This window comes from Grampus griseus (assembly GCF_964374135.1).
Source record: "Grampus griseus genome assembly, chromosome: 2".
Taxonomy (NCBI): Eukaryota; Metazoa; Chordata; class Mammalia; order Artiodactyla; family Delphinidae; genus Grampus; species Grampus griseus.
The window spans coordinates 77,341,731-77,356,086 of NC_139018.1; the positions used below are offsets into that span (position 1 = coordinate 77,341,731).

The 14,356-nt window shown below is 45.6% G+C and overlaps 1 protein-coding gene across 4 annotated transcripts in view; it reads right to left on the bottom strand.

Moving 5' to 3' along the window:
• The window catches only part of RYR3 (ryanodine receptor 3), a 551,722-nt gene that overhangs the window by 201,182 nt on the left and 336,184 nt on the right, over nucleotides 1–14,356 (bottom strand). For all 4 annotated transcript variants that reach the window (XM_082647182.1, XM_082647181.1, XM_082647183.1 and 1 more), the window contains exons 24-28: nucleotides 14,156–14,315; nucleotides 12,287–12,434; nucleotides 11,204–11,409; nucleotides 10,437–10,611; nucleotides 1,051–1,259 (exon numbers count right to left, since the gene is read on the bottom strand). In XM_082647182.1, coding sequence (XP_082503308.1) covers nucleotides 1,051–1,259; nucleotides 10,437–10,611; nucleotides 11,204–11,409; nucleotides 12,287–12,434; nucleotides 14,156–14,315 — 898 coding nt within the window. The remainder of the gene's footprint in view (nucleotides 1–1,050; nucleotides 1,260–10,436; nucleotides 10,612–11,203; nucleotides 11,410–12,286; nucleotides 12,435–14,155; nucleotides 14,316–14,356) is intronic.

The window sequence follows — 14,356 nt, forward strand, 5'->3', positions numbered from 1 at the left end:
GTGTGTGTGTGTGTGTGTGTGTGTGTGTGTGGAGGGGTGAGGGGGGGTGGGAGGGAAGAGCAGAGGAAGTAAACAGACTTACAATAATAATTTTGTTACGATCTGAGCGTTTCTCCCTGCATTCTAGACAATAGTTCCTATCCTGCGGTCCATGAGTACGCTTACATATTTTTGTGTGGTTTGTATATTTTGCTAAGTGGAGGGTCTCTAGATTCTATCAGTTTGTCAAAGGGGTTCATGACCTCCAAAAAGATTTCTAAAGTAATGGCCAGGTAGGAATCAGAGAAATTAAAGTCTCTACTATTTAAGACCGTGGGGAAAAGCGGAGGATGAAGAATTGATACTTTGCTGAATTCAAACTGGGCAGGGAGTGAAGGGGACTTACAGTCTGGGGGAATCAAGCCATTGAATCTAACGCTTCGGTGGAGCTGACTTGTCTGACATCCCATCAGCTCCCGTCCCACCCCCTACGCCATGAAAAAACCATGGTGGGGCTGGGCGATACAGAGGCAAGCAGATGTAGAACCAGAATCCGAATCAGTCTCCTTACAACATTTGGCTTCTCTGCCTCTCTGCTCCCCCGACAAGGTGGGAGCATCATAATCAACTACTACACCTCCACTTAAAAACCTGGAGACGGTTCTGCAGGAATTGAACAAAGCCTAAAAGACATCAAGTTATGAGCAGAGGAGAACCATGTTTGGAACACATGATCCTGAGCGCAGGTACTGAACTTTTTTAGGAAAACAACATTGAAGGTCTCTGGATACTGTATTGCATAATACCGGTATAGGAATGTCTGGAGAAAACATCGTGGCCCAAAGGTTTGGGGATGGATCTGCAAGGTGTTTACCACTTGTAAGATGCCACTCAGCTGCCCCAACTAAGGTACCTGCAACGACAGCTCTGAGGGCCAGCGAGGAGGTGACCGGGGTAGGGGCAGCCAGGGCATGGACTTAGGCAAGCGCCACCTGGGCACAGAAGCCTCGGCGGGAGTTCAGGGCCTTGGTCCCCCCGGCCTGCCAGGGTCCCCGCAACGTGCAGCATTACCTCTATCTGCGGATGATCCTTGGGCACGTTGACAAATGTCGGGAGGCGCTTGCTGAACCACATGGCCACGTCGCGGTTCATGTTGACAGCAAAAGGCTCAAAGCCCTCTTGGAGGCCGCACATGGTATAAAACTTGAAGGTGCTGGCGTCCATCCCGAGATTCATGCGTCCGATCTGAGACAGGCCCAGAGAGCATATGGGCACAAAGCCTGCAGAACGGTGAGAGAGCCCGGTCAGCCCGCAGGACTGTCCTGGGAAGCGGGGAGGAAGCGGAACCTTTGCTTCCTCCCAGCAGGAAAGACGGAAAGATGGGACGGCGGCCTTTTTTTTCTTCCTGGCACATAAACTCAGCAACGGGAAGTCACATGGAGTTTACGGCTGCCCTTGGTATATGGGAAAGAAAAGTGAGTCTGGTTCAAAATGATTTGTTGAAAAAAACAATCATCTAGGTAAAATTCTTCTTAAGACATAAATACATGTCAGCTGGAAAAGTAAAACCAGTAAGAGAAAAAGTGAAATTCTTTATCCATGCCTTAGCTAAAATTGATTTTAGGCCCTGGGTAATTTTATTTTATGTTATTTATCTCTGGAGATATATATATATATTTTTGAGGTACAGTTGATTTCCAATAGATTAGTTTCAGGTGTACAACATAGTGATTCAATATTTTAATTGACTGTACTCTATTTAAAGTTATTACAAAACAATGGCTATATTTCCCTGTGCTGTACAATAATATATCCTCGTTGCTTATCTCTTTGATACATAGTAATTTGTGTCTCTTTTTTTTTTTTTTTTTTGCGGTATGCGGGCCTCTCACTGTTGTGGCCTCTCCCATTGCGGAGCACAGGCTCTGGACGTGCAGGCTCAGCGGCCATGGCTCACACGCCCAGCCGCTCCACGGCATGTGGGATCTTCCCAGACTGGGGCACGAACCCGTGTCCCCTGCATCGGCAGGCGGACTCTCAACCACTGCGCCACCAGGGAAGCACTAGTTTGTGTCTCTTAATCCCATACCCCTAACTTGACCCTCCCCACTTCCTTCTCCCTATTGGTTATCACCAGTTTGTTCTCAATATCTGTGAGTCTGTTTTGTTATAGTCCTTCAATTGTTTTATTTTTTAGATTTCACATATAAGTGATAACACAGAGTATTTGTCTTTCTCTGTCTGACTTATTCCACTAAGCATAATACTCTCTGGATCCACCCATGGTGTTGCAAATGGCAGATTTTCATTCTTTTTTATAGCTAAATAATATTCCATTGTATGTGTATGTATGTGTGTGTGTGTATAGACACACACCACATCATCTTTATCCATCCATCTGTTGATGGGCACTTACCTTGCTTCCATATCTTAGGCCCTTAGATAATTTTAAATACTGCCCCCAAACAAAACAATGCCTAAAGAATGACTTGGTGTAAACCACCCAACTTTTCTAGGTCTCAGCACCTTCTCCAGTGAAATGAGAGGTCTAATGGCTCGTGTCATTTTGAGAGTATGCTCCTAAGAAGTTTTGGATGCTAACACAATGATTCTGCTTGTTTACAAAATACAGTTTACAAACCCCATCCTCTCAGCCTTCTGCTGTAGCCCCCTCCTAAGCAGGAAAGCGAGATTTTCAAGCAGGAGACACAGAAAACTCTGTTCACTCTTACAGTGACTGCCTCTCCAAGCTCTTCTGTACCCTCATCATATTATAACACTGCCAGGCAGAACAGACCCAAGGCAGAAGTTCAGATTATTTGGTGTTCTTGTTTGTAGGCTATTTATGAATCATAATTGTGGACCAACAAATCAGCAGAACTGGGAAAGCACTAATTATCCCAGATCTGGGAAGATGTGCGGCAGGCAGCCAGAGGGCAGCTGAGGCTGCCAGGAGAGCTCAGAAAAGGAGGAAGGGCTCGGAGGCTGGTGGCTAAAGCAGGGCTTGGAGTCCCTACAAGGAAAACCGTGTCACTCCTAGGAGGGCGGTGCTTATTTAAGGGGATGTTTAAAGGTCTATTTTGAGGGAATTTATGTTCAACAGTAAGTCGCTCATAGAGACCAAAGGCAAAATGCACTCCTCCTAAAACCAGTGCTTACATACTATTATCTAAGCCACAAAGTTTCTATGTAAATAAGTCTCATAAGTGAAAGATAAATCCCTCCCAAACTGAGCTGGTTGCTTTCAGAAACTATGAACTCATTTAGGACACTATTTAATACTATTTCTGAGTAAGAGAGCTCCAGTGAATTCCTAGCAATGACGGTGACATCTGTACAAAGAGTCTCCTCCCAGGACCATCGGGGACTGGTGGTCCCACCACTCGGTAAGGCAGACGGTCTGGTCCATCAGACAAGCACAGATTCATGCACCGTCCTGAGCATTGCTGTTTCTGGCATGGCATTCGAGACTGGGATAGATGAAACTATCCCCTTCTAGAGACAGAGATTTTTATAAATGAGGAATCTTTGGAGATCTGATTCCAGTATGGAATAAGGACTGATTGTTGGCAAAACTTTTGGGTCCCTACTGGGCCAGCGGGCTCTGCTCTATGCTATGAGAAGATGTGAAGGAAGGAAAAGAAACCATCTTGATCACCAGCAGCTTACAGAAGTGGGGATGACAAATGGAACGCACAAGAGTGAATGTTGTGTGGTAAGACATGCGCACCTGCAAGAGAGTACTTTGGTTTTCAACCTGGAAAAGTACCACTACAGTAGTTTTATGTTGGAGACATGATTTTGAAGCGTTCCATCCGTGATGTGAGCAGAGATAGGACATCTTAAGAAAGTCTCTCTTGGATGTGGAGAAAAGGCAACCCTCCTACACTGCTGGTGGGAATGTAAGTTGGTGCAGCCACTATGGAGAACAGTATGGAGGTTCCTCAAAAAACTAAAAATAGAGCTACTGCATGATCCAGCAATTCCATGCCTGGGCATATATCCAGAGAAAACCATAATTCAAAAGGATACATGCACCCCAATGTTCAAAGCAGCACTATTTACAATAGCCAACACATGGAAACAACCTAAATGTCCATCGACAGATGAATGGATAAAGAAGATGTGATACATATATACAATGGGAATATTACTCAGCCATAAAAAAGAATGAAATAATGCCATTTGCAGCAAAACGGATGGACCTAGAGATTATCATAGGGAGTGAAGTCAGACAGAGAAAGACAAATACCATATGATATCACTTATATGTGGAATCTAAAATATGACATAAATGAACTTATTTAGGAAACAGAAACAGACTCACAGACATAGAGAACAGACTTGTTGCTTCCAAGGGGTAGGGGTGGGGGAGGGCTATTTGGGTGTTTGGGATTAGCAGATGCAAACCATTATATATAGAATGGATAAACATTCAGGGAACTATATCTGATATCCTGTGATAAAGCATAATGGAAAAGAATATGAAAAAGAATGCATATATCACTTTGCTGTACAGCAGAAATTAACACAACATTCTAAATCAATTATACTTCAATAAAATCAATAAAAAAAGGAAAGTCTCTCTTCCCCTTTCTTCTCCAATAACTTGAATGATGGGATAAGTAAGCAGCAGATTCAAAAACAATGAGGACTTCTGAATAACCCAGATCATATCAACGACTTCCTAGTTATAGACCCCCTGACAATGCAAGATGCATGCAGAAAGGAAGAAAGGTCATATCTGCATGAGGTCTTTTTTCTAAGGAACTTGGGCTCCTCATTGTTCCTAAGCCATCAGCAGAGGGGACAGTACTTTGCTGAAGATAAATCTGAAGGTTTGAGGAGCTAACAGACTTGACCAAGGTTGTAAGAAGGGCAAGTGACAAAATGGGAAAAGATCCCACACCCTCTGACTCACAGAGCAGCTGACAGTCAGTGTGCAAGAGAGGGGGTGAAGGTTACAGGGGATGAATTTAAACAGCAGTTATGTCCTAGGGCAGAGGGCTGTACGCATTACAGAGCAGAGCACTGTCCCTCTGAGGCAGAAGCCATCTCTATGGGGGGAGAGCTGAACACTGACTGAAAACAGACTCTGAAACAGAAGCTGGGGATGTCAAAGCAACAGGAGGGAGTGTCAGGGACCTCCTCGAGACTAGCGGGGACAGCTCTGTACAGCAGCAGACGAGAAGCTAAATCCCAGGCTTGAGCCAGAAAAGAGAAACTCCAGAAAGGACCGAGAGCAAAGCTACATCTTCATGAGGCACCAGCACTTTCTCCTAGGGAAGAATACTTGAAAACTGGATATATTTAATCAGCTCCCTCCACCTGGTGGAGAGACTCTGCTCCATTTCTACAACTTCTTTACTTTAGAAGTTACAACTTCATGTAACTTGATAACTCTGCTTGATAGACAGATAAGGGGGAACAATGATGATAAACCCTACCAGCTAATATTTATCAAGTACTTTCTAGGTGTCAGGCCCTGGGCTCAGCGCTCTACAGATCTAGCTCATTATTGTGCCCATTTTACAGATGAGGAAACCGAGGCCTAGCAAGTTGATAACTTACTTGCTCAAGTTCTGTCTCTTGGTAAGTATGTGGAGCCAGCATGTGAACAAGGCTGCCCGAGAGCAGTCCAGAAAGAGCAAGCAACGGGGACTGAGGCCCGGATGACTGCTTTCTAATTCTTATCTCCAGTGACTGGCTTTGAGATGAACTCTTCCTTCACTTTTCAGATGATTTTCCTAAGTGTCGTGTAGTTGATTAGTTTGCCTCTAGATCAGGCAGCTGGAGACCTACAGCCACAAAGCACTCCAGGCCCCTTGGAGGAGAGGGGCTGCCTTCTTCAATTGGCCACACGGCTCCCTGGAGTTGATCTGGATGGACAGATCCACTTGGTAAGGCCACCTGGCATTACTGTGAACAATGTCGTGCACACACAAGGATTTGCACTTTGCACACAACTCAATGAATCCCTAGCTTCAAATGAGACTGGAGAAGTAAGAAAACGGAAAAATAAAGGGGAAAAGCAGTACTCCGTCCCTACATGCGGCCTAGTAGAAGTAATTATGCTGACATCATTGAAGAGGTTTGAGGAGAAAATTTGCAAACGGCCTTACTTGGAACCTAGATGTGCATAGAATTCCTGTTCTAGGAAAGGTATGTCAAGAACACACGCATTTAAATCCTGCAGAGGACCCCAGGTTCTGATAAACTTTGAATCACAAGGCCTCATACGGCTTTGTGATTAGGAGGAGAGTCAGCCAGGAGGTCATCTTTTTATAATTCAGGAGCTTGGAAAGAAACCAATTATCTACACAATCCCAACCATGGATCCATTTTTAGTCCATTTCAAGCTGAAGAAAGACATGAGAGCAAATCACTCCCAGTAATGGAAAGACTCAGATCTTGGGGAGAGGTGGTTAAATGACTGCCCAGACCACCCCTGGGCTGTTTCTGAGAGTCTCAATCCAGCAGCTCACGTTTTACCCATTAATTTTAATTTTCTAAGCCTCACAAAGATGGTGTTCGGGGACGGCACTGAGATGGTCACAAGCCTTGTAGAAAACACAGGAAACCAGAGGTCACGTTCCCCTGCCATAGCACGCATCCGGGGAGAGGATGACAGGGGAAGCTTGGGTACCAGTGTGTCTGTGCGCAGATGGTGGCAACACTGCCCGCAAGGAAGTTTCATCTACTGCCTACGGAAGAGCTGCCAGCAGAGCTGGGGGATCTGTTAAACCCTGACGGGCCAGTGGCAGGAAGAGCCTGGGAGGCTGCCCCTGCAGACGCTGAAGCTGGAGCGAGGCAGGAGGTGCCCCAGGAGAGTGCCCGGTACAGGCAGAACAGGACACCAGCACTGAAGCCTCTTCCAGACAGCATGTTCTGAGGTCTGGCACCATGTGCAGAACTTTCTCTTCCTTTCCTTCAAATGGGATAAAAGAGAACACTAATAGCAAAGGTTTCACCGTGGAAGCTTCTGAGCTTCCAGATGTCTTTTGGCGAGAACACTGTGAGCTGTGATGGTCCAGGCCAGGGAACAATGATTAGGAAAATTCTAATGAGGCCGGTAAGAGTAGATCATCTGTGATACAGGAGAGAATGGAGATGACAACTTATAAATAACCCAGAGGAAAAAAACCAGCCACGAATGGTAGTGCCTGCCCCCATTCCTTCCCCCAAAGGACTAAAAACTTCGCACAGCACAACTCCCTCTGGGGTGAATGGCCTGCACCAAGGCTGGGGTGCTGGTGACCAGAACACAAACATATAGGGGATTTTTCTTGATATGGGGCTATAATGCACAAGATGTTTTATGTTCAACAGATGCTTTTCCTAACAGCTCAAGGCAAGAATTTCTGCCTCTTTCCACTTTATGCAGAGGATAGAGAGATGCTATATGGTGATTCTAGGCCTCTGGGTTACGGTCATCAAAGAAAAGCACGCAGACTCCCTCTCAACTGCCCTTCCTCTGACTCCTGAGCCATCACAGAACTGAAAGAGCCTCCCAATGATCTTGTCTCTGTGTGATTAAAGTGCGATACAATACTACAGTACAGTGTGTTAACACAGTACAGTACAATTCTATTATAAAACAGAGTGCTAATAATAGACTCAGTTATTCTGGAGGTTAAATCATGTCTCTGTACACAAAAGGTCTATGAGGCTTCTCTTTCATTACAGCACAGCTGATGTCTAAAAACAGAGTTCTCCTAAAACATCCCTCTTCTTTATAGTATCCTTCTGCACAAACCCTAGGACAGCTCCCCATGTCATAGAGAGTGGAGTCCAAGGATGCTGGGCCCAGATTAGACAATAAAGAAAGTTTTTTGAATAAAAAGACCAAGTCTTGACGTCTGAGGCTATCATCTGCACCTTCTTGTTCTTTCCACCTTCATCTTCTGTAAATTCCGTACACAAATCTTCCAAAATGTATCGTCACTCTTTCCTGCCGTTTCCTGATTCCACACTATTACTCGACTCACATCCCCTTAGAAGAAGACCCTTCTCCTCAGAGGCAGACAGCTCATATTTTTAATTTAACCTTCAGTTCCAACCCCATTCTTATAGAATTTTCATCCTGCATTGGTCATTTGCCATTTTTAACCCACCGCTTCACACTGGTAGTTACCTTTCCGTATTTTCATCTGATTTATTTTTCCAACTAGAAAATGAACTCCTTAATTTTGCTACTATTTACAGTTGTGTATACTTTAGACCACTGCTTTTCATACCTTCAAGTGCGTAGGGACCACCGGACTGTCTTGTCTGAATGCAGTTTCTGAATCAGTAGGACAGGCATGGGGTCTGAGAGTCTGCATTTATAACAACTGGACCACACTTTGAGTAGCAAGGCTTTAGACTTTACAGAATTCTTAGAACTCTGCACATAGACAAGAGTCTTGTCTCCTCCTTAGGTTGAGCCAAAGTCTCACAGACAAGTAACCTCCCCGAATCCACACTCAGGGGACCATAACAAGGTCTCTGGTCTTTGGACTCTTCCTGCTCTAGGGAGCTACGCTCCTTGGGGATGAATCTGAATCTTCTAATTCTTCATTTTCCTCCAGCCTCATGAAGAGAGCACTGCCTGTGATGGGTACTTGGTAAATATCTGTTTCCAAAGAGCAGTGCCAGAGGATACTCTTCTCCACTGCCCTCATGCCCACCGACATGATTTCCCCCTCTTTGCCTCTGAACCAGAGCATAAACCATTCTTTCTGCTGGCAACATCTTTCCCAGTTGTTTCCAAAACCATATTTTTCAAAACTTTGATTTTAAACCTTTTTAGAAGGCATTAAAATATGACACCATCTGGCTTCAGTCACCCTGTCTTTCTAGGAAAATACGTTGACTTGCAACTTTTCTATTACCCCAAATATGTGGTCTCTTAGAAAAATCTTTAAAGCTCTTTTAAGGTACAGTTGGATATGCATGTTGCAGATAATAGATGTCTGCAAAAAGTGTGAAAGTGATTTGTAAAGCTAAACCACATTGTAAATACATAATATTTTATATGTATTAAAAATACATACTCGGGCTTCCCTGGTGGCGCAGTGGTTGAGAGCCTGCCTGCCGACGCAGGTGACACGGGTTCGTGCCCCGGTCCGGGAAGATCCCACATGCCGCGGAGCGGCTGAGCCCGTGAGCCGTGGCCGCTGAGCCTGCGCGTCCGGAGCCTGTGCTCCGCAACGGGAGAGGCCACAACAGTGAGAGGCCCGTGTACCGCGAAAAAAACCCAAAAAACAAAAAAACATACTCATGTATTTCTGCTGCTTTTGCCTGTGCAGTTTTATCTTTTTTAACTTTCAGGGTGGGGAGGGAGGACTGTTTCTTTTTGTAAAGTCTCAGAAATTTAAAGCTACCAGGAACCCTAATCATTTACAGAGAGGGAAACGAGGTAAAAAGACATTAAATAAATGTCTTTCATTAAAAGACATTAAATAAAGTCAACCCGAGATGTCACAGGTGGGAAGGGCAGAGGCAGGACAGGAAACCAGGCCTCCTGACCCAGAGCAGCCTCTTTTCCTCTCCACCTCCCTGCCTCCTTCTCGTCTGTACTGAAGCAGCAGAGAGTGGCAAAGCACCCAGCACAGGGGTGTGACCACAGCTGGTATTCAGTCACTGCCATAGAATTTTACAACTGAGAAGGATGCTGGCACTTATGCAGTCTATCATCCTGTTTTCTGGTACAGATGTAGGAGGCAAAGCCCAGAGAAGCCAAGCCAAGCCCGTCTGGGAGCCACACAGTTTGTTAGGAGCGAGTCAGCTAACTCCCAGTCCAGTACTCCCTTCTCCTGGTGCCAACAGCCTCGGTACATAACGTAGCTCTGTCGATGGGAAATAAGAAGCGCCCATCGCTCCTCTGTGTAGCCGGAAGCACTGCCCTGACTGCAGTCTATTCACGGCCATTAACAAGTGCAAGTGTGCTTGGGTTTCATAGCATGCTTGACTTTCAAAATAAATTCTGTTTCATTCAAGGGAACAGCTAAGTCAAACTTCTGTGTTTCAGTGATTCTCATCAAAGCATCAAGGTCAATTACACAGACATTCAGATTGACAATTCAATTCAGAATATGAGGATAATTCTTTAACTCACCACCTTTTCTCTCCTGCCAGGGTTATTAGTCTACATGCAATTAGCATTTCCTTTGTGATACCGGGAAACGTGAGGTACCTTAACATGCCAAGGCACAGGGCAGGGGATTAGAGGAGAGCCCCTTGGTCAGCCTCTCGGCAAGTTCAGGCTTAGATTTACACTGCACACATCAACTATCACCTAATATTATTTGTCTTGATCCTTCAAAAATGATAGCATAAGATCTCATCTTCACCACCAGGGTTTCAAATCTGCAAAGGTCAGTGTGTCCTAAGTGAGGAGGTAGAAGATCTCACCCTGCTCCCTAGATTTCCTTTCATCTCGTAGAGGTGGAAGGGGGGAAAGCTGGTGGGTTTACCATTGTCAATCTCGTAGTCAGCGAAGGCAAGCTCAGAGCCTTTGTTGGTGATCAGCAACTCCCCATTCAGCGTGAAGATCATTGAAGCATCATCCAGGTTAATCATACATCCAACCACATCTCCTGGCTGCCAGGTCCGTCCAAAATACCCACTCCCTTGATGCCAACGCTGGCCCTAGAAAACAAGAGCGAGGGCTCAGAGCAATGGAGGTCCTAGCCTAGAGGGCCCTGTACTACTGGAGAAATGACCCCATGAATAATTTCTCCTAATGGGCAGTGGTACCTGGTTTCTACAAGGCACTTCCCTTCCTACCAAGGACAACTCACAGGGAGGAGTGGTCTATCTACAGATGCATGAAACCAAGATATACAAGGCTCATCAGAAAAGATGGCCTGAGTCTCCCAATACCTAGTCAGCTATGAAAACAAGCTGAACTCCCTCTAAGACAAAGTGGTAAGATTTTCCCTCATACTGGCTGCACAGTGTTCTGTGAGCCTCCCCTGAAGAGGGGAACATGGGCTCAGAGGCAAGGCAGATACGGAGGTGACTATGGAAAGGACGAGAGTGTGTAGCCCTCCCTTTCTCCAGAGGAAAGAGTGAAGGGACAAACACTAAGTGATGATCATTCTATGGTCTCAATTAGCCAGTGCGGTGGCTCCCCCCTTTTGAAGCCAGAGATCCAGATACTCAGCACTTTTCACTTCTGGGGAAATATCTGAAGCAGAAAAACCCGGACTGAGGACATGCGGACACCAGCCAGACTCACCCTGCTGCCTTCAAACACAAAGGCCTGGTCATCGGCCCCCAGCTCAATGTCAGGCCGACAGCCTGGCCTGGCCCAGCCGACACGCATGTCTCCTCCGGTCACTACCTCAAACTCAAAATACCACTTTCCAGATCTCACTGCGTAAGAGCGCTCTACCCGGAAAAAGCGGATCTTGTCTATGCTGACTTTCTCCACAGCTGGGTCGGCTATCGAGAAGAAAAGGGAGTAGAGGGTGCAGGAGGGAGAGAGAGAACATAGGTTTAATATTTAGGGAGCATGCCTCAAAAGACTTTCAACAACAAAGGCTGATGACAGATCTGCTACTAGCCAATACAGCATTCTGTTCATAATATAATCATCACTATCATCATCATATCATAATAACAATACAAGCCACCATTCAGTGAGTGATTGCTTTGCAGTAGAAACTAAATCTCAGTGTTTCCTCACAATAATCCTATGAAATCAGTATTACTGTCTTCCTCTTACCGATGAAGAAATTGAGGCTCAGAGAGCTTCACCTGTTCAAGGTCTTAGACCCCATAAACCAAGGAGAGCAAAGATTTGAACCCAGGTCTGTCTTCCTCCAAATCCATCCCCTTAACCAGGTTTTACTGTCCCACTAGCCTATGGTATCCCCTGGGGTATGAGATGGCAGTGACATGTTAAATAACCATAAGCTGGTGATTTTAATCACTGCTAGAATTCAATTTAGAGATGACATTACCTGGCCCCAAAGTAAGCTGCTATTCACATGTTTGGAAAACAAGAGAAATAAAGGTAACTTGGTTTTGTGACCAAATATCCTGAAAAGCTCAGCTATGCTGGAGGACAACTTACTCCCTGTGGGATTATGTCATAGACGTGCTCGTTACAGAAACATCTGTCCATGGGACACTGCTTTATTATCAACATGGCCCCTCCTCCCTCCCCCCACTTCTAAAATACACCATTGAGTTTAGCACTCTTTAGCACCACCAGCATTTCTAATAGTGCAAGTCAGACCTGTTGAAAGTTAGCATTCCGCCAGAAGAAGACCTGTTTAGTAAACTGGGGCCAGAGGGAACAATCTCCACTGATTACCTAGTTCTTGGTCTGATGGCTCAATGTTATAGCCATAACCAACGAAAGTCCGAACAGCTTCACGAAGGCTATCCCTATTTGACTTCTTGGTACGCTCATCCAATAATGCATAGGGCACCAGACGGGGATTTCTTTTGTTCTTTAAATCCTATGTGAAGCCAGAGAAAAGAGATGCTGAGAAAATGCATTATCATCTTTACAAAGAGCTTGTCCCACTCACACACTCCCAGCAACAGTCCTGGTTTCCTCGGGTGAGTCTGCTAGCTCTTCTCCCAGTGCCTTGATATTTACCAATGTACATATTTGCTGCTTCAAGATTAAATGAGTGTAAATGGAAAATTTGTACTAACATTCAAAACTAGCAGTAAAAAACCCATTTCAATAATGCCAGCCTGTGAATAAAATGAAGTGTCATGAAATTGGTTAGAAACCTCCATTCCCAAGGCAAGGCAGATGGGGGTTTGCGTAACTATTCCCTTATGAAAGAGCATGCCATGATTCAAACAGTTATGGCCTCCTCACAACAGATTCTTTTTTTAAATTTATTTTTAAAATTTATTTATTTTTGGCTGCGTTGGGTCTTTGTTGCTGCGCGCAGGCTTTCTTTAGTTGCAGTGAGAGGGGGCTACTCTTCGTTGTGGTGCGTGGGCTTCTCATTGCGGTGGCTTCTCTTGTTGTGGAGCACGGGCTCTAGGCATGCGGGCTTCAGTAGTTGTGGCACGCGGGCTCAGTAGCTGTGGCTTGCAGGCTCTAGAGCGCAGGCTTGGTAGTTGTGGCACACGGGCTTAGTTGCTCTGCGGCATGTGGGATCTTCCCAGACCAGGGCTCGAACCTGTTTCGCCTGCATTGGCAGGCAGATTCTTAACTACTGAGCCACCAGGGAAGTCCCAATAGTTCTTAATAGACATCTCTGCTCACAGAGAAACATCTGAAAAGGTGGCAGAGCCACAGTGGGGCCATTTCATTGTAGCAGGCACATATTTGTATTACAGTCCTCCTCGGTTCCTTAATGGGGTCTAAGAAGACAATAATGACAACAGCAGTGACACGTCACCATAACCTAACCTGCTGTTTTGAACCCCCAACTCCCTTCCCTGCCACAGTTTCCACAGCTGTGGTCTTCTTGGTTCCAGACGCGTGCAGGTTTGGAGGCTCAGGAATGAATGAACACGTGTGCACACAGCTATCCTTGAACTTCCCTGAGCCCGGTACTTACTGAGACGAGGGGGGCATTTCAGAGTGAGAGGTGTGCCAGATGGTTTGGGCCGAACCCTGGTTCTAAACTCCACTTAATTCCTTGCTGGGCTCTCAGGCTGCCTCTGGATAAACTAAGAACCCTGCCCAAGAATCTTGGCCCTGTGGACTGAAGTAAGGGGGCACAGGCTTCTTGGTGGGCTCGTCTGCCTCTCTCCTGGGCTAGCTTCCCTTTCAGTGGTAGATACTTGGGACTGTCCCAGAAATACTGCTGAGCTGTGACATTGATTTATGAGAGCCTTACGTTGGCCTCGGAGAGTGCACGAAAGCTCAGCTCTCCGTGAGGCAAGCAACAAGACGGGGAATGAGAGAAGATGCGGCCGGTGGCCATATACACAGGGCAACATGATCACAAGTGAACCCGACCAACAAAGGAAACGTAAGCCTACCCATTGCTGAAAAACTGGAATTATGCCTGGAGTTAATATCAATGTGACCATTACAAATTCCATCCAGCCCCATGATTCTATAAACAAGGAAGGTGCTGAGGCATGAGGAACAGAGTGCAAGGGCAACCTCCACCTTCCAATCTAATACCCACCAAAGCAAAATGGCATTTTAATGCACGATCACATCACCTGGCTTCTCCAGCAGGCCTGACCCAGCACGTCTCACCTGTTGAATGCCATAGGTCCATCCTTGTCTTATTCTGTCTTTTGCCCAAACGTTGTGTGCATTTTCTGCAAGCTTATCCACTAACATTTCTTGAGGAGGTAACAGCTTCACATCAGACAAATCCAAAGGGGCTGGCTTATAGCCATTGGACATCATGTAGCTAGAAGTAAATGGAAAAAATATATTTTGAACAGAACTGTA